Genomic DNA, 24,283 nt, shown 5'->3' on the forward strand with positions numbered 1-24,283 from the left:
TTACATAACAAAAAAACATGCAGGTGAGGATATGAAAGCTGATATGTATACTGACGTAATATGACAAAAAAGACCCAATCTCAGCTGAGGTCTCAGATATAAGATTCTCATAATGAGCGGATCAGAGCTGGCACAAGCACATCTGCTTTGTTCAGTGGGGAAATAAGGGCACCCTTATTTACCTCTGCAGGCATTTACAAAACTTTTACCGACAAATTTTGTTTGCAAGATTTGCTGATAACGAATACATTATTCTACCACCATTTGAGTGGAGGTATATTATGTTTACCTGACATGCTTTTCTTTATCACCATGTTAGTGCAACTTTACTTTTTTTGCATGGTTGTAACATGCTTTACTTTGGTCTACAAAACCTGAGATATCCTTGAAAACATTCTGCCAATTAAAAGTGCAACAATCCATTAGAAGTGATCTTCTCTTAGAATACTACATATCCCATGAGTCGGCGAGCCGCATGCGGCTCTTAAGCGCCGCCCTAGTGGCTCCTTGGAGCTTTTTCAAAAATTTGAAAATGGAAAAAATATTTTTTGTTTTAATATAATTTCTGTAGGAGGAAAAACATGACAAACATTCTCAGTTTTTCAACGTTGTAAAAATGTGTGTAATAAATATTTAATTTCAACATTTCTGTCAACGAAGAATTTACGTCATAGACTGTGACACACGTGTCTGTCAGATCGGCGTGATGCCAGACCGGTGGCTGACAAACAAACAAACTAACCGGCGGGTGTGTCATGGGCCATGGATCCCAAGGGGAAAAAGAGAAAGATAGCTGAGCACTCCCAACGCAATAGAGTGCGGCGCGGGACTAGATTTGATGGCCGAGTGCGAGCGCGGGCGCGTGCGGTAATGCACTCACTGTACTAAAACAAAATAGAAACGATTTACAGGCCAGAATTTCTATTCATAACATGTTTGCAGCGTTGAGCGATATAGCCAATCACAGACATATGTGTTGATTTCTTGAACGCAATGGCCAATCAGAAGCATTTAAGATAGACTCCCCTCACCGCTCAAAACTTACTTTTTTGTTCAGTGCTGAATTCTGTATGCTGGCAGATCCTCTAATTATAACAAACAAAGTGTGGATATTATGAAAGATTCATTGTGCAGTCAGCTTCATTGATAATAACAGAGATGTGTGAGATCGCGATGAACTGTCAGCTTTTTAGGAATTATTAAGAGAGCGCACTTTGCGCGCATTCAGTCATGCCATACCATGCACGCAGTAAACTGCTTGCTTTTATGTTAAATTAACAGTGGTTTGTGTTTTAATGCTTTAATAACAAATGATTTATCAGGAGGATGTATGGTGGCGACACGTAGGCTAACTTGAAAGTATTTGGAGGTACAGAAAAAAGTCTATTTGCGGGCGGGAGTGGGACAAAACATAAATGTTGCGGGCAGGAGAAAGAAAGTTGAGAACGTCAGGTATAACGACCCACGCATTAAAAAATGGTTGGGTTAAAACCGGGCTCGGGCTCATAATTACGTTTAATGTGTCGGGCCGGGCCGGGCTTGATTTTTTGGGCCCGATCTAAGCTCTAATTTATAGCCTACTTATCATTTTGATACTAATAAAGCTAATATACCACTTACAGCATGTGTTACCTTCATTATAAGGCTTATATAAAGCTTTTAATTTTTTGCGGCTCCAGACAGATTTTTTATTTATTTTTGGGTCCAATATGGCTCTTTCAACATTTTGGATTGCCGACCCCTGACATATCCACATACATGACTATGTATATGAAATAAATTCCAACCTCTGATTGGCCCCCTGACTCTGGACAATCTGGGCTTTCTGCACCTCCTCCCCCAGCCTGCGCTTCTCCTCCTGCAACTGGAGCAGAGTTTCGGAGGAGTGCTGCTGCTGGCTGAGCAGAGTGATCTCCTGGAGCAGAGCCTCCTTCTCCCGCAGCAGCTGCAGACAGTCCAGATCCCGGTCGGCCTCCGCACGTCCCGACCAGCTCTCACTGTCCAACTGAGCCAACTGATGCTGAATACTGGACATCCTAGAGAGAGAGAGAGTGACACAACAGGGGATCATCTTAGCTTCTGTAAACAGATAAATGCAGACATGATCAAATGATTGTGTTCACTAGGCTACACATACAGGACAGTTCCATGATTAATATCACATAAATGAAATACTATTCATTCCACTATTCAAATGTTAGAGTCAGTTAGAGTGAAAAATGAACTTTTAATCAAGATGGATGCATTAAATTTGATCAAGTGCGACTTTTACATTTTTACAAAAATGTCTGTTCTTTTGAACTTTCCATTCATCAAATAATTCTGAAAAAAACTTAGCAGGGCTTCTGCAAAAATATTAAGCAGCATGACTGGTTTCAACATTGATAACAATAAGAAATGTTTCTTGAGCACCAAATCAGCAGATTAGAATGATTTCTGAAGGATCACTGAAGACTGGAGAAATGGCCTCTGAAAAATCAGCTTTACCATCACAGGAATAAATTACATTTTAAAATGTATTAAAATAAAAACAGTTATTTTAAATTGTAATAATATTTACTGGATTACTGGATTTTTTATCGCAGTTTATTTCAAAACTGAAATGGCATGTCCAGCATGTTATATTGTAAATATGCGTGCATGTGTGTTTGTAAAAGGGCTGGCAAAAATATTAAAGAGCAGAGAGACACTGCAACTTTATGTTTGGCATGAGAAACTGTTTCTCTGCACTTTGGAGGTCAGATATTGTGACTCAGTCAGAGAGCATGCAAGTTTCCACAGCTTTCTTCTTCTCCTCTCAGCTCACTCTCTTTTCCCCATTCCCCCCTACTTTCTCTCTCTGATGTCATACCTGGCACTCAGTGGCCAACTCTGTTGCTATGGAAACATGCATCTTGTAAAGACGTTTGCATGGAGCCACTGTTCTAACGCAGAAGCCAAAAACTACAGCACCAGTTCCTCCTAAAATAAAGAGGAGCTTCCAAATGCAATGTAGGCCACATCAATCCACCACTCTACTTTTACACAAACTGCTCAAATCTACAGTCAAGTAGTAGCAATATTGTTACACAGCAAATCCAGGCAGGGTTTCCCTTAAAGGCAGTGGATGAGGTACAGGATCATACTCTTGGGAAATCACAGCCAGGTCAAGTCAAAAAACTTCTGCTCCTTGAAATCACATGACTGAAATCAGGTGTGATACTACTTACAAAGTGATTTGACTTATGATTTTTGAATAGTAGATGAAAAATTGGTGGAAATTCTAATATTAACATGGGGCCGCTCCCCATGCATATCTAGGAACCAGAATATCATATAGAAGTGGGCATTTTACGTCTTTTGACGCATTCCATCGTCATTCATGATGCATTCCATATTATATCATCAAATCAAAAACATTGATTTTTTTTTTAATTATGTTGAAATCACACTTGCTGAGTCTCAATTGACAAACTTAAACTATTCTCTAAAAGTATGTACTGATTTTGTGAAGAAAGACTACGTCATGCTGAGAACTCTCCTTATGTGTTTGCATAATGATGCATGTCCAAACTTGTCTTTATAAAAGTTCACAATGTTGTTGCAGAGGAAATATAATATGTATAACCATTTAATAATTTTCTTTTTTTTTTATCAGGCTAGATACTGATTATTATTCACTCAAACCTCTTAACCATCTGTCTCACAAATAAAAAGTGTTTAAAAACTACAAACATGGTGGATGTGTGTGTAGTTCTAATCAAATCCTCATCCAACGAGCAATGGGTTGTGGGTAATATTAGCCGTCAGAGTGTGCATGGATCTGCAATTCGAAATCTAACTGGAAATAGTAGACCATCCGGGTACCTTTGGAATACTCATTTCAACATTACGATTTGGGACACATTCTATGGATAATAGGACGGATACTATGCGAATTGGGACACAGTGACTGACATCTTAATTCATATATAATCGCATATTCAAACATTTAACAAGGTTTAAAGGTTATTCTGAAAAATCTATTTCTCTATAGAGAAAATTAATGGGATTCTATTTTACTTCCAGCAACCGACTGTTTTTACATGTTTTTTCTCAATAACAGTTATGCAGTGCATTTTTGCAAATCTCCTTACTTTTTTTTAGCCTCTTCATACTGCCAATTGAGTTTGACTCTGTCTGCAAGCAGTGGTGGCTCCTGGGTGCCAAACTGGAAGAGAGGAATTACAATTTAAAAGTATTGAGCATATATGACTTTAATTGTATTTCCGTTATGACACAAAATCATACTGTCAAACGTAAAACAATTGAAACTTCAGTTGCAAAACAAAACCCTGACAAACCTCTCCCATCAGATCAGTCTGGCATCCAGAGTCTGTGTATTGTTGTACACTACAGAAGTTACCCAGGGTTTCTGCATTGTTGGCCACCTCATTAATGGAGTCACAGAAGTTCAGCGTCAGCTTGGCCAGGCTCTGTGCACAACAGATAACAAATTAAAGTGATATTCATAACAGAAATCCCCAGTAATCAGTTATGACCACAAGATGGCAGCACCTCTTAAAATAAAAGATATTTAAGAGGAGGTTGAAGGTGTTAAAATGAATGATAAATTAGGGGAGATATGAATGTCTATTCAGTATGTATTGGGGCATTCAGTAGACAATTCTGTGAGTGCATCAGGATTTTCAATGAGAAAAAAAAAATTGAGGGCAGGACTTGATTTTATCCATTAGGGATTGACTGGATTGTGAAAAGTGGTTGTTACACCCCAGAAAAGAGCTGAACTGAAAGAGTGTTTGCTAAAACAACACTGTGATGATGTGTTTCCACAATCCACAGTTCTACATACTGTGTTAATCAAGTATAAAAATATTAAAAAACATTGAAGATGATGGACTTGTGTCTATCTGACCTGGATGAGGTCCTGCCTCTCCTTCTCGCCGGTGCTGATGGCCTTTTTAATGCTGCGGAGCTCGCTGAAGATGGCCTGTGCTTCATCTAGTTTGTAGTTGGTCTGACTGCTGGACATCTTTCGGTCAATTCTGCTCAACACAACACACAAGTGAACAAACCATCAGCCATGTGGTTAATCTTCTGAGATTATTTGCTATTGAGGTACTGGGAGTAAAGAAAAAAGAATAGAATAGAAAATACAAACATTCAGGTTTCTTTCTTACACACAATAAATACACTAAGCACTGGGCATATGCCATCATTTCTTCTGACTCTCCATTAAACACAATTTGTTGCTGTAAATGCAGCCCAGATTAATCTTAATGTAGATTGACATTGTGTTCCATTCTCCATGGCCGTGCACAGACTGCGCCTGGATGTGTATGTTCATAAATATGGTTTAAAGATTCTTAACCTCTTAGTGCCGCTCAACTAATTATAAAGAGTTAAACTAGCAATGACATCAGAGTTTATTTACGCCAAACAGGGTGTTGCTCTACCAGAGCCAAGCCAACATCACTGCTCCACACAAAGCTAATATACCGTCATCTTTAGTCATACAGTATGAGAATGTTAAAGAGAGAGGGGAAAAAAAATCTATTGCTCTTGAAAGGAAAACGTGAGATGGCAGCTGTAGATGTGAGCTTCGATTTATTAAAACTTGCCTCGCTGACCTGTCTAACAGACTGGTTAACCATTTAGCCATGTTGGAATAATATTGTTTTAACTTAAACCAGCTTCTGGTCTCAAAGGCATAATAATTAGGCGAGTGAAACTGGAGAGCACTGCACTAAAACCCTCCCGTCGGGGAATGTCTGCCTTCCAAAGCACCAAAGCACTGTGGGATATATATCCTCCAAAGTGTAATGCCTGAAATGTTGGGCATAGAGACAGGATGCCATTCTAGAAACAGAAACAACCAGCTAAACTAGCTTAAGAAAACTTGTAAAAATGCCTTTCATCAATTTGAACAGGAAAGCATAAAGAAATGTTTTGTTTCTCAATACACATACAGCAAAAACGATAACATCTTAAGCTGTCATACAGATCATAATGGAAATTAAAATATATTAAATGAAATATATGATTCTCAAGTTGCCGAATTTGATGGTTAGAATCACAGGAGTGGGGGAGAGATTGTGTAAAGCATGTCTCTGGCGTGGCGCCTGATCTCCTGCCATAGGCCACTTCCTGCAGGCCACCCTCCTCCAACAGCAGGTACTGTCAGCTCGCCTGCCCTGCCTCTTCCTCTCCTCCTTTCCACACAAGCAGGGCTTTGTTTCCCCCCTTCAAACCACCAACCTTTCACAGCCCTGCCTGACCAGAACCCGAGTCTGCCAGGCTACTACGGACATCTACCCACCCTTTCTACCCCAATATCACAGCGCACGACTGCCTGGTGACACAGAACAGACATGCCGGCTGCTAGTTTTTAAGACGTAGAAAGTGAAAGAGACGAAAGAGGTGAAAGGGGAGGGAGGAAGTGACCTTAAGACCATTCAAATTTAAGTTTTTCTATAGATATATGAACAAATTTTTTATAAAGTGTGTATTAAATTAAGATTAATCTCACATCTAAACACTATGTTGTTATGTTATGTTATGTAATGAACATGGGGGAGACTGATACAAGTTACAAACATTTATAAGCTGATGTGCCATGCAAGCCTGCAAATATATGTGCAGGTGTTAAGGAGGATGCAGACGAGGAGAAAGAGAGCAAAGTTTTTCTAGTTTTTTTCTAAAAAAAACAACAACTTGTTTTATCAAATATATGCAGCCTTGGTGAGCACAAGAGACTTATTTCAAAAACATTAAAAAATCGTACCTTCCCAAATTTTTGACCGGTAGGGTATTTATAGATTATGGAATGATTATAGTCAGTGGAGGGACAACGAGGTCTAAGTATCATGATTTCAGCTCTATTCAAGCGAAATTTGAGAGAAGACTACGTTCTTTCTAGTCTTCTCTCAAATTTCGCTTGAATAGAGCTGAAATCATGATACTTAGACCTCGTTGTCCCTCCACTGACTATAATCATTCCATAATCTATAAATACCCTACCGGTCAAAAATTTGGGAAGGTACGATTTTTTAATGTTTTTGAAATAAGTCTCTTGTGCTCACCAAGGCTGCATATATTTGATAAAACAAGTTGTTGTTTTTTTTAAAATACAATAAAACATTAAAAATAACAAATAAAATGAAAATTAAAAAGTAATATTGTGCTGTTATAATTTAAAACAACTGTTTTCAATTTTAATATATTTTAAAAATGTAATTTATTCAGCCTCATTACTCCAGTCTTTAGTGTCACATGATCCTTCAGAAATCATTCTAAGATGCCAATCTGGTGCTCAAGAAAAATATCGTATTATTTTATCAATGTTAAAACAGTTGTGCTGCATACTATTTTTGTGGAAACTAATACTTTTTTTCAGTATTCTTTGATGAATAAAAAGTTCTAAGAAACAGCATTTATCTAAAATATAAATCTTTTATAACATTACAAATGTCTTTACTATCACAAAGTATTAATTTCTTTCTTTCTTTTTTTAAAGTCTTACTGACCCCAAATATATACTGCATATTTACCATATATGTATTATATATAAACAGCAAAGCTTTGATCCAACTTCTACAGTAGACTGCTGTTAGACACTAGCAACATATCTCAAAATATTCAACAACTGAACATTAGACTGACATCAAATAAAAAGTAAAATGACAGTATGAAATTACAGAGGTCCCAAGGCTCTGACGACTCGTGTCAAGAGGGAGATTCCATTTTCTTACAGAGCGGAGTAAAGAGTTAATCTTGCTATTCTGGGAGCAAGTAGAGTTGTGTTCTATCTAAGAGATAAGGGCCCTCACTGGGATGCAGGAAGCAGGGAGGAATTTGCTGCCAGATATCTCTGTGTTTTTCAAAATGCTTTCAAGCACTTTTTGCCCCCTCCTCAACTCTTCCCACCCCTCCTCTCGCTCTCTCTACTTTCTCTGCTTATTGAGCTTTTCCTGCCTTGGCAACACACAGTCAACTGGTGCATCCTCTTCCTGAGGTGGAGTCTCCTTTTCCAGACATACACACACACAAAGCTTTTTTGCTGGTTTAGGTAAAATTCCCCACACATATTCCCGGATCACTTTAAATAAAAAATCTAAACACTACTCTATACAATCTTGTAAACACTACAAAAAAAGCCAACAAACAGCTTCACTGCAATTCAAAACACAGCATCCAAACAACTATTCTATTTGGTATATTTTAGCACTGAAAACAGTATGAGAAAAGTATGTTTAATCAGACATTTGCAGAGCAGGTAACCAATTTGGATTTTTTTAGAGCTTGGTATCTGGTAACTGTTTGGTTTGCTGCTCCACTGAACTGAATAATAGTGAAATTAGGGCTGAAATTAGCCCTGAATGCACTAGCTAGCTATGCTAAGTATAAGGACAGCCTTGTCTAAATGAACAACTCTTTCAACCTGACAAAATATTACTAGAGTGCTAGCAAAACAGCTATTGATGACTGGGTAGAGTTTGTTTTAAATCTCTAATCCAAATTAAACTTCAGAAATCAGTTTTGCCGAAACGTTACACATATGATTCCATTCGAACTTTGTTTTGAAGCCAATTCATTACCCACATTAATATCCATAACTATTTTTAAAATAAAAGATTGGCCTCCCATTGTGGTACAATGATAAAATGCAGCTATGATGTCTTAAACAATTATCTGACATGCAAATATTGTACATTTATAACGGTAAAAAAAAAAGAAGCTTTGAACCAAAGCATAAAACCTAAACTTACTTAATACTTCCAGGCAGGAGAAATATTGTTAAAGTTTTATCATCAGGAAATACAAACCTACTTACTTTATTCATCTGCTTTAATGCAAGTTACAACTTGAGACAGAGAGAGAATGTCTGTTTGGGCTGATTTGTGTCCGTCTGTGCCACAATTGCTCAGAGGTGAAGATTACTGCAAACTTATGCTTATGCTATACACTCTCTTTCAAAAGCATGGGGTTGGTGTGATTTTTTTTATTGTTTTTGAAAGATAAAGGCTGCATTTCCAAGGCTGCATTTATTACTAGTATAAAAATTAGTGGTGGGGGAAAAATCGATTCTGTTCAGTATCGCGATATCGCCCGCAATTATATCGATACAGTAGCGCAAAGTATCGCAATATTTAATTATAAAATGATCTGTTTTACTTTCTCGGAGTTTACTCTGATCATTTACATTCGCGTATTACATCCACAAGGAAGCGCTTGTTGCGGTGCTTTGTTGTCGTGCATTCAACTGGAAATTCAAATGAAAATGTAGATGCCAAGTGTAAGTTTAGCATAGATATATTTCCACTCGCTGAACCCTGACTGAGCGCTTGAGACTTTCGCTCTCCGTGACTCCGTCAAGCGATCATTCTGTGTGTGACCAGACGGGCTATGGTGTGACGTACCCAGCACCGTACCCTAGTGTGAAGGCGCGCGACTCGCCGGCACGTTTCTCTCACGCACGCAAAGAGAGCGAGAGTTACATTATACCACGCAAAATCGACGCGCTACATGTAAACGATTTCTTGTTTGTATTTTCCTGTCAAAATAACTGAGTTCATCTGGTATTATTCAGCTTTTAAGAACAAGCAGAAGAGATGCCGGTTTCTCCGGTAGTGGGTGGAAGTGGAACTAATGCGCAAACGGCAATCTTATTGGATGGCACCCATGCCTGTTTTAATTTCAGCAAATCAGAGCAAACGAATGCTGTCAAATGATTTACATTCATGAACCAAGCAAGCAGCTCATGTGTTGTAGGCCTATATTATATTTTTTTATAGACTATAGTTGTATATTGTCGTTATTATTAGTAGAATTAGTAGTAGGATTATCTTTTAATAATAATTACTATTATCTTACTTTTTTTTTACAGAAACACTGAATGACCAACAATATCGTAAGCACCACCAGTTCAGTTTAAGTTCAGTTAAAGGTGCTCTAAGCGATGTCATGTGTTTTTTAGGCCAAAACATTTTTTGTCACATACAGCAAACATCTCCTCACTATCCGCTGGCTGCCTGTCCCCTGAACACACTGTAAAGAAACGCGATCTCTGTAGACAGCCCATGCTTCACAAACAGCACCAAAAACAAACTGCAGCGACCCGCTCCCCAAAACATAACAAACTGTTCCAGCCAATGACCGACAAGAAGGGTTTGGGGGTGTGGTTTGGGGGGTTAGTGTGCGGATGAGGAGGAGGGAGGGTCTAGCTAGCCTCCGTTTTGTTTGACAATAGTTCGAACGTCAACAAGAAGTGACGTCACCCAGGATCGCTTAGAGAACCTTTAAAATGACAAATATGCATTCATGCATGATTATCAAGTTTTAGTTCTAATTACTGAAGTTCTATCATTAAATAGGCTAATGCTTGATTATCATAATATAATGCTTGATTGACTGATTTTAAGAGTGTACATTAGATATTTAAAAAGCTGTGCCATTCAATGATAAGCTGATTTTGTGGAATTATATATAAAAGGTTTTGCAGTTCAGTTAATGTGTAGAAGATAATGTTCACAGAATTAAATGTGACATTTGAAGTGAGTTGAGTCTTATTTTCCTCTATTTTTTGTAATGCCTTTGAATAATATGGGGGGCATGAATCGCAATATATTGTAGAATCGAATCGCAATACTTGCTGTATCGCAATATGTTAAGAATCGCAATAATATTGAATCGTGGGCCAAATATCGCAATACTATCGAATCGTCACATTTTTGCCAATTCCCACCCCTAATAAAAATGCTGTAAAAACAGTATAGTCGTCATATTATTACTATTCAAAATAAACATATTCTTGTGTTGTATTTTAACATTTTAAAATGTCATTTATTTCTGTGATGGCAAAGCTGAATTTTCAATGTCACATGATCCTAATATGCTGATTTAGTGCTCAAGAAACATTTTTCATTATAATAAATATTGAAAATGGTTGTGCTGCTTAATATTTTTGTGGAAACCATGATACTTTTTTTAGGATTCTTTGATGAATATAAAGTTCAGCATTTTTTTGTAACATTTAAAATGTCTTTAATGTCATTTTTGTTAAATGTAATGTGCCTAAATTTATTACAAATTAATGTCTTCATTTATTTAAAAAAATGTTTTTTGAATGGTAGTGTATATAAAACCAAATAAGAACATGTTCTACTATACGCAAGTAATTGTTGTTGTTGCTAACATACTGTCCATATTACGACACAGTTTGAGAGTGGTGATTTGAACAATAGAAAAGACTGATTGACTTTGTCAAAAGTGAATTGTGCAAATACAGTCTGACATCAAAAGCTGTGTCTTATTTGATGTGTACTCTCTGAACCTGTCCAAAAACCAAAGTTTGTGGACACTTGGAAAAGTTTCAGTTAAAAGACTACTCAAACAGAGATACACACAAACAGAGACATGAATAAACAGGAAACTTAAGACAAAGCAGAAAAAAAAAGAAAAAAAAACTAATGACAGTTTTTGCAAGGGTGGGGTCATGTATCACGAAAAAGACTGGGGGCAGGGATGAATAATACAATTTTATGCTAGATTTTTGTTTTACAATTTAAAATGTGATGATGTGCTATATTGTTCAGAGTGACTAGCTATGAGATTGCTAGGCTGTTCTTGTTGGTTAAGTAGTTTCTTACTGTTCTAAATTCAAAAGAATAGGTCTCTATGGCATTCTTGTCCCTTCTCCCCTTTTAGTTGTCATCTGCCAGACAAAAAAACTGATAGAACACCTCTCCCCAAAGAGCTGGTGCAGGACATGTTGTATGCCGAAGTTAAATACTTCAATACTAACTCCTAACCTCATGTAGTAGCAATAGCAGGCCTAATAGTGATGCTTGCCATAACAAACACCAGTAATAAATGCACTTAATCTATTCATGCTCTGTGTACAAGTGCGTGAGGAAGGGTTTAATTCAGTTTAACTCACTCCTGTAGGGTCTCCACTCCCATTTCCTTGTACTGCAGCTCCTGTCTCATCTGAGCCAGCTCCTGTTTGAGTCTAGAAAGCTGTGGACACAAGAGCCACTCGGTCAATACACATCAAAACACACAGTGGGATTCCCTCAGAGACACCATGGCAAAAAAACGTTGAGTCATCAGCAGAGACATGTCTAATGGTTCCCGACCCGCCCAACATACACAGGAACTTAAAACGACCTTAAACACACACAGCACAGCCCTCTGAAAACCGCAATGGAGGAATGTAGGGTCATTTAATATACAGCAAAAAACACCCAGAAAAGTAGGCAACAGGCCATGGAAGACCAAATCTGACATAATGTAGAGCCTATTTACTACAAAATGTTTTTTTTACACTTTCTGTTCTATGTTAAAAGTCTTAAAGAAACAGTTCATGAATTCTGTTATTATAATTTTCTCTGACTGCTGTCATTGTTTCATTAAACAAAAAAACTTTACATAGATCTTTTCCATACAATGACAGTTTAAATGCCTGTCAAACTCCAAAAAATGTCATAAAAACTTACGAAAGAACAGATCGTAAAAGTAGCCCATGCGCCATTTTCTTTCCTATATGCACTACCGTTCAGAAGTTTGGGGTCAGTACAATTTTATTTAAAGTAATTACGTAATAAGATGCATTAATTGATCAAAAGCAACATCAAAGACATTTATAATAATACAAAAAGATGTTCTGTTCTTTGAACTTTCTATTCATCAAAGATTTATGGGAAAAAAAATGGAAAAAATATTAAGCACAACAACCGTTTTCAACTGTGAATATGCAAAACTGTTACCCAACCATAGCAGTGGGTGTTTACTTCCAAACCTTGAATGCGGCACATCGATCAAAACGGAGTGTTTTAAAGAGAGGATCAAAAACAGGATCAAAATTTGCCTATTTTTGCAAAAAAATGTTTTTTTATGATGTTTTTTAATGTCAAAATCTTGATAACATTATAAGTGGACCTCAAAGAACATTATAAAATAAATAAATAAAAAACAGTTTTCAACTTTGACAATGATAAGAAATGTTTCTTAAATACCAAATCAGCATATTAGAATGATTAGGATCATGTGACACCGAAGACCGGAGTAATGGCTGCTAAAAATTCAGCTTTGCATTCACAGGAATAAATTATGTTTTCAAATATATTATATAAAATGTCATTTTAAAATGTATTAAAATTGAAAAGGGTTGGTAACCATAATAATTTTTTTTTTTTAAATGATGCTACCCCCAAACTTCTGAACAGCAAGTTTGCTTCTAAAACAAACAACAGCTTTGAGTATGGAATAGAATAAAACATTTTGTTAAATGAAAAGTCATTAATTGAAAATCTCCCCCTCTGTAAAATATCTAAAATATCATTTTTGCTTTTGAACTGCTGTGCCATGTTCAGTTACGGCACATGCGATAATCGAACCTGAAGCGGCATTATAAATGAGAACTAGCTGCGTAAATAGTCTTCTCCATTTCTCCTAAATTTCAATGGGGAAAAAAAGCATGGTTTGGAACAAGACAAGACATGAGAAAATAATGACTTTTAAATTCTCATTTCTGGGTGAACTATTCCTTTAGTATGACAGATTTAGTCAAGATTTAGAGCAAGAGTTCATCATCCACATATTTTCTGACACAATAACTCTTCCTGTAGTATAGCACTAATCTAGAGGCCCAACAAGCTCTAAGCCAGAGAAACACAGCAGTGAACCCAAACCTAGGCCTCTTCTTCCTTAAGGTACCCACCTCCCCTCAACACACATATACAAACACACAATCAACACGGCACATGAGGGGCCCAGCATCTCCCCTTGGGCCTGACGTACGAGGCATTGTTCTCAGAGGATAATGACTTACCCGCTCACGCCTACAGGCGATTTCCGCTTTGATTTGGTCAGGGTCATATTTTGCATTTGAAGAGGAACCAGAGTGAGCTATAAGAGAGAAAGAGGAGTCAAAAAGTCACAATCACATTCTGCTCATGTGTAGCCAGTGATTGTACCTTGTATTACACATAAGTGACACATGATACAAAAGAATCTCTTCAAATCTTAAGATAAGAAATCAGAACACTTGCATAAACGTACCATGATTGTACCATGTTTTATTTTATATTTATATATATATATATATATATATATATATGTTTTATTTGATGTACCTAGTACCATGTAAATACTTTGCCGCATGTCACCGAGTGCCATATAGTAAAGAGCTATGAAATTTCATTATACTCTGATATTAACAGTATCATTGGAATTTGTTTTTGTTGTAAAAGCTGGATATGTGCATACAAATTGAAGAAAAAAGAGAAAAGTGAGGAAAACTGGCAGAGATACCATAGAAAACGTCTACAGGTGATTTCTGCTTTAATTTGGTCATGGTCATATTTTGCATTTGAAGAATTAAGAAGATTCCTAGAGTAATTAATATAATCAATTGATGAGCATACTTCTAATTTTTGAATTTACATTTATTTTGATAGTTTTTGGGGGGCATAAAGTAGATAGTGTGAGGGTGAAGCAATTGTGCTTATATCATAATGAAAAAAAAGGCCTCATTAAAATAATACAATTCTGGAAAAGAAAACCTTATTCAACAGTAAGTATTTTTACTTAGAAAAAACGGTTTACAAAACAGCTTCTTAAATCATCTTAATAATGTTATTATACTATAATCTTAATAATACTAATCCTAATAACAATAATCTTAATATGAGGATTAACATAAATAATATACTAATATAGCAATATATTATTAATAATAATGGTTATACCAATAATAATACTAATATTACTAATATATTTTATAATGTAAACGTTTGTTCGCCGAATGAAACAATGTCCATTTTATTGTAAGTGATGGATTTGAAAAAAAAAAATGTAAAGAGACGTTTCAGCAACAGGAAGTAAGAGCAGAACTGATGAAGGGTGGCAGGAAAGGGAGGGGAAAGTGAAGGAAAAAGTAGGGGTGTGCTGGACTAGAGGAGGAAGGGAGGAGGCCATGAATGTACGAGTGAGGAAATGAATAAGATTTCAGCCAATGAGTGACACTGAAGTAAGCCTGGAGTAAGAATGACTTCATTGAAACTCCACACAATATGACTAATAGGTTGGCGTAATTTTAGATGGCTGAATCAGCAGTGTGTGTGATGTGATGCGTGTCTCACAGCTGGTGATGGAACGGTTGTCATCCTGAGTGAGCTGGTTGAAGAGTTGCATCTCTTGCTGTGCCAGCTCGAGTCTTTGCTGTTTGATCTGATACATCTCTTTCTTGGCATTGAGAGCCTCCTGCGCCACCACCAGGTACTCCTTTAACATGCGCTCCTGCTCCTGACGCCATTGTGTGCGAGGGTTCTCTATCTGGGTCGTCTCTGGGGGAGAGAATAATGCTTTGGTTATATATATTTATAATATCCCTCCATCCATCAATCCATCCATCGTTCAAGATTCAAATATTGTTCAAGATTCAAATATTTCAGCTTTGGTTGATACATGTGAATTGGGTTACTATCTTTGGTGTCAAGAATAATGCTATTGTTGTTTATGGTTATCAGATACTCATTTTTGGAGTAATCTCCTGGATGATGGCTTTAACACTGTGGTTTTGATGTTTCATATATATATATATATATATATATATATATATATATATATATATATATATAAAAACAAACAAACAAATAAATAAATACACACATTTTGCCTTTAGGTTTAGGTGATTTTTGTAACTATTAAATGAATCAACATATTCAACTAATAGACAGCTCTAGTTTAACAGAAATGGCTAGATACTATAGACCAGATGTGTTAAATATGACATTTAAAAAAAAGAACTAAAGAGCTGAACTTACTATTGATGTGGTCGATGTAGTAGACGCCCACCTGCTGGTCATACACCACCTCCCAGCCCAGAGGAAGCTCATCCCCCACACAGTCGGCAAAGGTCAGAGGCTTGGTAATCCTACAGGAACAGAGACAGAATGCCAAAATTAACACAAGAGTCGAAAACACCTAGAAACTGCGCTGTACAGGACAACATATAAAACTCAACACAACACAACTTTCGCTATTTTTCACAACATTGCGTGATATGGCTCATGTATTTCAGGGTGTTTAAAAGCGCGTGAACAAAAAAAAAAAAATCATACAAAGACTCGCATTGGGATGAACAAAGCTGTGTGGAGATTTGAAGAATCTGGAACATTCCTTGAGATCTCTAATGAATGTGTGTTCAGTCAGTCAACAGCTACTGATCTCCTCACCCCAGGTCAAAAATGTGTGTAATATAGGCACTGCAGGAAGAGACAGCCCATAAACACATTCCACACAGCAGAAAGCAGGCCTGCCCCACAGCCCAGTGCCCACAAACACAACCAGGACCAGGACACTGGATACTCTGCACAAATCACTTTTCACACTTTTGATTAACCACATCAATGTAACGCTCTAAAACAATTCACATTCTTCAAATATCTCCTGCGAATCTTCAATGTTGAAAATATTGGCACTGAAAGTTTAGGCTGGATTCAGGATAAACTGACCCAGATTGGATGTGTTTATACAGGATGTATTCTTGTGCTCGAAAACAGCTGGACAGAGCACAACTGACTGGAATAGAACGCAGCGGTTATGTGACAGTTTTGAAAAGTTGACTTGTTTTTAACTTCACAGAGTATCTTAAAAACGCAACATGCTTGAGAGTTGTGACGTAATGACCAATGATGTCTGTCTGAATGTGAATGGTTGTATGGTGCTTTAATTAGGATCATTTTAAAGATGCAAATAATCAGAGATTTTTTTTTTTTTTTAAAGTGCTGGTACGTTGGTACCAAGTCGATCAACAAAAAAAAAAAAAACGTAACAATACCAGCCTTTCTACAGTACAATACCAAGTATCAGGTAAATTTGGTACCTGCTGATAGGCGGCTGCTTTCAAATGTTCTGTGAAGAGTGTTTGGCAGCAGCATTGAGCATTCTTGCCAATCACAGACATGTTTCTTGAGCAAGTGAACGCAATGGCTTTTCACATGCATTTAAATTGGTCAGAATCCTCTCAATACGCAAGTTTGTTCAACTGCACGCTCGCAAATTGTTTCATTACAACCAACAAAGTTTAAACAAAGTAAATAAGAGATTCACTACGCAATGGAGACCATTTTTTGATATCAGGAGTTTTCACTCAGTGAGATTGTGCTGCTGCTGAAGTGAAGGGATATCAGCTTCTTTGATTATAAAGAGAGCGCTCTTTGCTCAGTTTCTGTCTATAACTTTGCTCACTTTCTATAACTCATCCGTAATTTAAATGAATTTTTTTTTTTTTTCATGCTGCAAAGTTTTGGGAGTGATAACCATATTAAAATGTGGGACTGATTCTGAAATTGTGATGTCTGACATAGTGATAATAACCATAGCATCAGGCAGGATAAAAAAAATCTGATGTCAAAATAGATTTGTGTATTAATTCTTGCAGTGTGAAATCGACCTGCTATTTGTTCTGTTACCACTAATATTTATTTTCCATTGTATTACTAACATTTAATTTGATCTTTTTGATATGTTTGCTTAATTAAACAATATCTAAAGGCTACATACATATTAATGTATGAATTAATATTAACTAATTTCATTTAATGTATATTTTTTCAAAATAAAAAAATAAACTATTAAAATAAAATAGTTTTTGCTGTGGTACTGAAATTGGTACTGAGAACAGTGAAATTTTATCTGTACTGACTACTGAAATTTTGGTTTCTTTATAATACTGTTTTTAACCTCGTCTTAACAAATAAAAAATAAGGTATACAAAATTAAAAATGTAATATTTAAAATGTAAACAAATTAAAGAGAAAAAAATAAAAACTGGTCAATCTCATAGTCAACTAAATCTAGGTGTTGGCCCTTAAAAAAGTTATGTCACAGAACTCAAAGGTACTTATAAAACACCATAGTATTACCATGATTAGTGGTTCAAAAAAACATAGAACCGTGGTACTCTTTTGTTGGTGAGGTAACGCGATCAAGTTGAGGTTAGTTGAGATGAATGATGTCTTAGGTAATTAAACATTTCCTGGAATGTTTTAACTTTCTTTTTGTGCTGTTAGAGTTTTTGCATCGGTTTTCAAAGAACTTGCTTTTTTCCATCACATTTTTTTTTCTTTTGCTGGTGGCATGTTGGGAAGAGCTTTAAAGCATGCACAGGAGGATTCCAGGTTCAAATCCCAGCCACTGTGCCCTTGAGCTAAACACTTAACCCCTGTTTGCCCTGAGGTGTGCAGTAGGACTGTCTGTGTGCTTTGACCCTTCTCTTCGTCTGTGTCAGATAACAGCAGGGTTATGTAAAGAATTCCTGGGAAGCTGTGGAACCTGCAAACAGTTAGTAAAATAAGCCCTTAATTCCAAAATTCTTACCAAAAAAATTCTACAAATTAATAAATGTCCGACTTCAATCAGATTTCAGTCGGAAATGTCTTGTGCATGGCTTATGATTTTCTTTCTGAATGTTCTGACAGTATTCGTTTCCCAAAGGAGCCCCACAGAAATGGCCTCACTTACTAAAATTCAAGACACTTAATCAAGTATTATGTGCTTCACTTTCAAAACATTTGGACGATTTTGAGATAAATACAGGCTGGCCGTGTAGACTTACATAAAATCTCGCACGAGAAACATGAGAGGAGGGGACCGATGAGGAATGCTGAGATTCCATGAACCCTTGGAATTACCATCATTAACACATTTTTGACACACCATCATAATTAGTGACGTTAATCGCTTAATTCCCCCTTTTTAAAGCAGTTTTAGCTAACTCTATGGCATCCTATGGATATGCCTTGCAAACTGGACAAAGGTATTCAAATAAATAAACTAATAAATAAAAACATTTATATTACACATGATTTTCTGGATTTCACTGCAAGAAAAAAAAAACATGAATGGCAAGTTGGTTGAGAACAGAAGACATGCACTACACAAGAATGATCTATTTTAATGTGAAAAAGTGTTCAGCATTTAACACTGAGAGGTGGAATTACTTAGCAATGGCCTCAAAATCCCAATGATGTCACAATAGTGATGCAATCCTTGTATTTTTCAATGCAATCTTTAGACCAACAAGAGACATGGAAATATCAAGACATGAGTTTTATGTTATTTGCAATTTTATCCTCTATCACAAACTTTCTGGGATGCTCCAAAAACAGTGTGAGATTACAAGATGGCCAAATATGTCCACATGAATGTGCTCTCAGCATGTTAATTAAAACAGCCATTAAAATAAAAAAAATGTCATACAAAATGTAATTTCAATTAATATAATATGTGGTTATAGTAGACTAGTCTGCCGACAACTTCTGTACCCCTCTACACTTGGTATTCATGCAACAAATTCCATTCAGCCACATTGAGTCTCTTTAAAACCATGATTTTCTTTCCCGAATGCCTCTCAGAGTTCAGTATGTCTATCATGCATATATATATATATATATATATATATTAAATGTTTTAAATGTTGTATATATAAAAATTAAAATTATTCAGTCACTTAAATATTCTTGTTAAAATGAAGCACAACAATGAGCTTTACTGGAACTCCTTGACAATTCAAAAGTATGGGAAGGAGAGTAAAAAGAAAAGACGTTACAGAAGCTGAGGCACATTTGTCAATGTCTTAAAATAACACATAGACAAAGGGCTGTTTGATCATAATGGTTCCAACACAAGCCAATACAAATATATAGCTAAGATACAAGAGAAAACACATGCACTGTGGCAATCATTTCATCAAATTACAAAAATCTCTTTATTCTCCAATCAAATCCTTACTGTAACAACTATGTCAATCCTGGAATAAAGCCCAGAAAGCAGTGTTGTTATCTCAGTGCTTTGAAGGAGAGAGATGAATGGGTTTGTTAGCAGGGTTATAAAGTATTGTTTGAGGACTTGAAATTCACTGTGCTTGTTAATCTGTTAAGATAATCGGTGTTTGTTAAGAACCACCGTTTGACACGATTCTTAAGCTTAATTAAGATGAAGTGTTTGTTTTTTTACGGCTCAAATCAGGATGTGTTTGAAGAAAATGTATTTTTCTTTAAAAATTGATAATTGGTTTCGCCAGCGCAAAAGACAATGTTGTGTGTTTTAGGTGGTTGCAAGGGTGCACATTGCTAGTTTGCTTATGGCCCAAGTCAAAAATCAAACAAAAAATCTCTCACCCCCAAGTCTCTGCGACACTTTACACCATGCATTTTAAGGTGATCAGATCATGATTAGATCACATCTGACCACATTAACTCTTTCCCCGCCAACCTATTTTAAAAAAGATTCCAGAGAGCACCAGCATTTTTGATCATTTTCACAAAAATGCATGGCCCCCAGAATATTTTGTATGAATATCTGAACATACAAAATATCAAAAGAAAGAATAGAGCTTCTGCTTTAAAAAAACAACAAACATTTTTTTTATTGTATTTTCATGCGGGTAAGTTTCATTAAACAAAGCAACATTTTGAACAAAAAGCTGAGAAAATCACTTTTTTTTAAGACTATGTCCAGATCAGATTTAGATAATAATCAAAACATAAATGGAGTAGATCGAGTCCATCAACACCCCCAAAGTTTTCACAGTCCTATACCTCATCCTGGGACGACATTTCATTTGGTAACGTAAGGCAGTATGCAATATCTGATATTAGTTCAATTATTTTACTGGATTACACTTCCCTCCTCTGAGAGAGCACTTAAAAAAAGATGTTCTTCCCTTTTCTTCACTTCTAATTCCCATTAACATCCTTAATGCCAATCCTACTGAAGGGCTTACAAAAAAAAAAACATGCAAGAAATGGCAGAAAGCATTTTGAATTATCCGACAATGTTTTAAAACTTGATAAATGATGGAAATGTTTTAGTTAACCTCTTATGTAATGTGTAAGTGTCTAAAATGATGCAGATACAATCCGGATAAAAAAAACTAAATGTATGTTAATGGCAGGTGTAAAGGGGGACGAGACTATTCTCTGGATATAGTCTATTCTCAAGATAAAGTCAATTCCCATCTTAAATAAGTCCAGCAAGTAAAAATCATGAAACAAACTACACAGATTTGAAATCTGGGATAGCGCAAGTAGTCCTGCGCTGCTATGATGAGACTCGAAACATCAAAAGCGACAAGCTTGAGTCATGTAGTGTGCACTTGGCCTTAGAGGTCAACAAACAAACGGCTTGTTTATAGTCATCTCTGAACATGAACTTGGATGGGAAAAGTATTTTAACATCAGACAATATTACACACATCAAAGTTTGTAAGGAATGAGTAACAGAATGAACATCAAAGAAAAAGTTTGCCTGAACAAATGCATTTAAAGGCAAGTTCACCTACTTTTAGCCAGGTTTGTATTGTTACAATGTTAGAAGTATGTAAATGAACAATGTATACTCTTTCTGTGTTACCTGCACCAAGATATCAGTTCAATCTGCAGTTTTAAAGGGGCCCTTTAATGCAAAATTCACTTTTACATGGTGTTTGAACATAAATGTGAGTTGGCAGTGTGTGTACACAACCACCCTATAATGATAAAAAAAAATCCACCCACTCCTTTTTTTAATCCCCATAAATCGTAAGCACTGTTTCAGAACAAGCCGTCCGCAGATTCTACCTTTTGTGACGTCAAAAAATGCCCACGACTGCTCACGGATTTGGCGTATTAGCATAGACCCCGCCCTGAGTGAGTTGTACACCGTCTGCCATTTTCACCGACCGCGTCAAGAATGTCTCGTAAGCGATTGAGGAGTTGTTGTTGTTGGATGTATGAGTGAACATAACAGTCTTCATGTACTTCATGATGGTGGATTAGTTTTATTTTTGAAGGGAATGAGCCCCCATATACCTAAATTCATTTATTTCTGCGCAAATCATTTTACACCAGACTGCTTTGTGAACGAGGATCAATACAAAAGGACATGGTCACAATACTGGTATTGAAAGGGAGAGCACACACTTTATTACAGTTCATCTGAGGTATTTTACGGATATAAAGTTTACCAGTTTATTAAGCACCCCGCGAAAAGGCATAAGATCTGTATATACACTCACCTAAAGGATTATTAGGAACGCCATACTAATACTGTGTTTGACCCCCTTTCGCCTTCAGAACTGCCTTAATTCTACGTGGCATTGATTCAACAAGGTGCTGAAAGCATTCTTTAGAAATGTTGGCCCATATTGATAGGATAGCATCTTGCAGTTGATGGAGATTTGTGGGATGCACATCCAGGGCACGAAGCTCCCGTTCCACCACATCCCAAAGATGCTCTATTGGGTTGAGATCTGGTGACTGTGGGGGCCATTTTAGTACAGTGAACTCATTGTCATGTTCAAGACACAAATTTGAAATGATTCGAGCTTTGTGACATTCTGCATTATCCTGCTGGAAGTATCCATCAGAGGATGGGTACATGGTGGCCATAAAGGGATGGACATGGTCAGAAACAATGCTCAGGAAGGCCGTGGCATTTAAACGATGCCCAATTGGCACTAAGGGGCCTAAAGTGTGCCAAGAAAACATCCCCCACACCATTACACCACCACCACCAGCCTGCACAGTGGTAACAATGCATGATGGATCCATGTTCTCATTCTGTTTGCGCCAAATTCTGACTCTACCATCTGAATGTCTCAACAGAAATCGAGACTCATCAGACCAGGCAACATTTTTTCTTCAACTGTCCAATTTTGGTGATCTCTTGCAAATTGTAGCCTCTTTTTCCTATTTGTAGTGGAGATGAGTGGTACCCGGTGGGGTCTTCTGCTGTTGTAGCCCATCCGCCTCAAGGTTGTGCGTGTTGTGGCTTCACAAATGCTTTGCTGCATACCTCGGTTGTAACGAGTGGTTATTTCAGTCAAAGTTGCTCTTCTATCAGCTTGAATCAGTCGGCCCATTCTCCTCTGACCTCTAGCATCAACAAGGCATTTTCACCCACAGGACTGCCGCATACTGGATGTTTTTCCCTTTTCACACCATTCTTTGTAAACCCTAGAAATGGTTGTGCGTGAAAATCCCAGTAACTGAGCAGATTGTGAAATACTCAGACCGGCCCGTCTGGCACCAACAACCATGCCACGCTCAAAATTGCTTAAATCACCTTTCTTTCCCATTCTGACATTCAGTTTGGAGTTCAGGAGATTGTCTTGACCAGGACCCCACCCCTAAATGCATTGAAGCAACTGCCATGTGATTCGTTGATTAGATAATTGCATTAATGAGAAATTGAACAGGTGTTCCTAATAATCCTTTAGGTGAGTGTATTTGTTAACTGTTGGTGTTTTTCTGTAATTCGCAGTGTATGTTGATATTGTAAGGGAGATAGAGACTTTAAAGCGCACTTGTACTGTGTTTTATTCAGCGCTTACAGTGATTTCTGTAGTGAAAACGGACGCTTCATCTTTTGTGTAATGTATATTAAACTACATAAAACTCATCAGTAAAGTTTTGGCCATCATTAAGACAGAGTCCGCTACAACAGGCATGTACTAATAGTGGATAAAAGTAAGTTATAACCGTAATTAAACTAAACAATACCTGTTCTATCTCCATGCAGTATATATTCTGACGCGAACTAACACCGGTACTGAAATTTTCAGTGCATGAGATTGTCTTGTTTTGTTGCCATTATGTGCTCTGGAAGCTCCGCCCTTTTCTTGAAATGGGGCCAAAAGGGATTTGACATTTAGGCCCCATTTACACTGCATGGTTCAAGTGACCCAAATCCGATTTTTTCCTCTCATGTGGCACAGATCGGATATGACCCATGAACGTGTAAGCAGGAAAAAAACGCATGGATTCCGATTTTCTCAGATCGGATTCAGGCCTCACTCATATGTGGTAATAAATCGGATATGAATCGGTTACGTGCATTTGCGTGTGCCATGTAAGCAGACAAATCGGATATTCCCCAGTAAATGCGAGTCGCACGTCATTAAAAAAGTGATGTCAACTCAGGTGGACACCACCAACTGAGATCACATGACTTATTATAGGCGCGATGGAGGACGAAGGATACACACATTGGAGCAATGCGGAGGTTTCATGTCTTTTGAGTGTTTGGGGCGAAGAGACAGTGCAGGCAAAAATGCAGGGTTGTTACAGAAATAAATCCGTGTTTGAAGACATTTCACGAGATATGGGGAGGCACGGTTTTAAGCGCTCGTGGCTACAGTGCCACCGTAAGATAAAAAGCTTAATGACTTTTAAAAAATATTGTGGAAAGCAAAACACTGGATCATTTTATTCGCATCTGCATCCATTGTATTTCGTGCTGTTTTACCTCCTTTTCC

At 37.0% G+C, this 24,283-nt stretch overlaps 1 protein-coding gene across 3 annotated transcripts in view; it reads right to left on the reverse strand.

The window, feature by feature from the left end:
- Nucleotides 1-24,283, reverse strand: part of wwc3 (WWC family member 3) — a 52,488-nt gene that overhangs the window by 12,878 nt on the left and 15,327 nt on the right. For all 3 annotated transcript variants that reach the window (XM_056258848.1, XM_056258847.1, XM_056258846.1), the window contains exons 2-9: nucleotides 15,807-15,916; nucleotides 15,123-15,326; nucleotides 13,811-13,887; nucleotides 11,918-11,997; nucleotides 4,895-5,024; nucleotides 4,323-4,454; nucleotides 4,116-4,189; nucleotides 1,788-2,036 (exon numbers count right to left, since the gene is read on the reverse strand). In XM_056258848.1, coding sequence (XP_056114823.1) covers nucleotides 1,788-2,036; nucleotides 4,116-4,189; nucleotides 4,323-4,454; nucleotides 4,895-5,024; nucleotides 11,918-11,997; nucleotides 13,811-13,887; nucleotides 15,123-15,326; nucleotides 15,807-15,916 — 1,056 coding nt within the window. The remainder of the gene's footprint in view (nucleotides 1-1,787; nucleotides 2,037-4,115; nucleotides 4,190-4,322; nucleotides 4,455-4,894; nucleotides 5,025-11,917; nucleotides 11,998-13,810; nucleotides 13,888-15,122; nucleotides 15,327-15,806; nucleotides 15,917-24,283) is intronic.

The sequence above is a fragment of the Rhinichthys klamathensis genome, unplaced genomic scaffold (assembly GCF_029890125.1).
Source record: "Rhinichthys klamathensis goyatoka isolate OS25496 unplaced genomic scaffold, OSU_Roscu_1.1 h1tg000160l_1, whole genome shotgun sequence".
In the NCBI taxonomy this organism is placed as follows: Eukaryota; Metazoa; Chordata; class Actinopteri; order Cypriniformes; family Leuciscidae; genus Rhinichthys; species Rhinichthys klamathensis.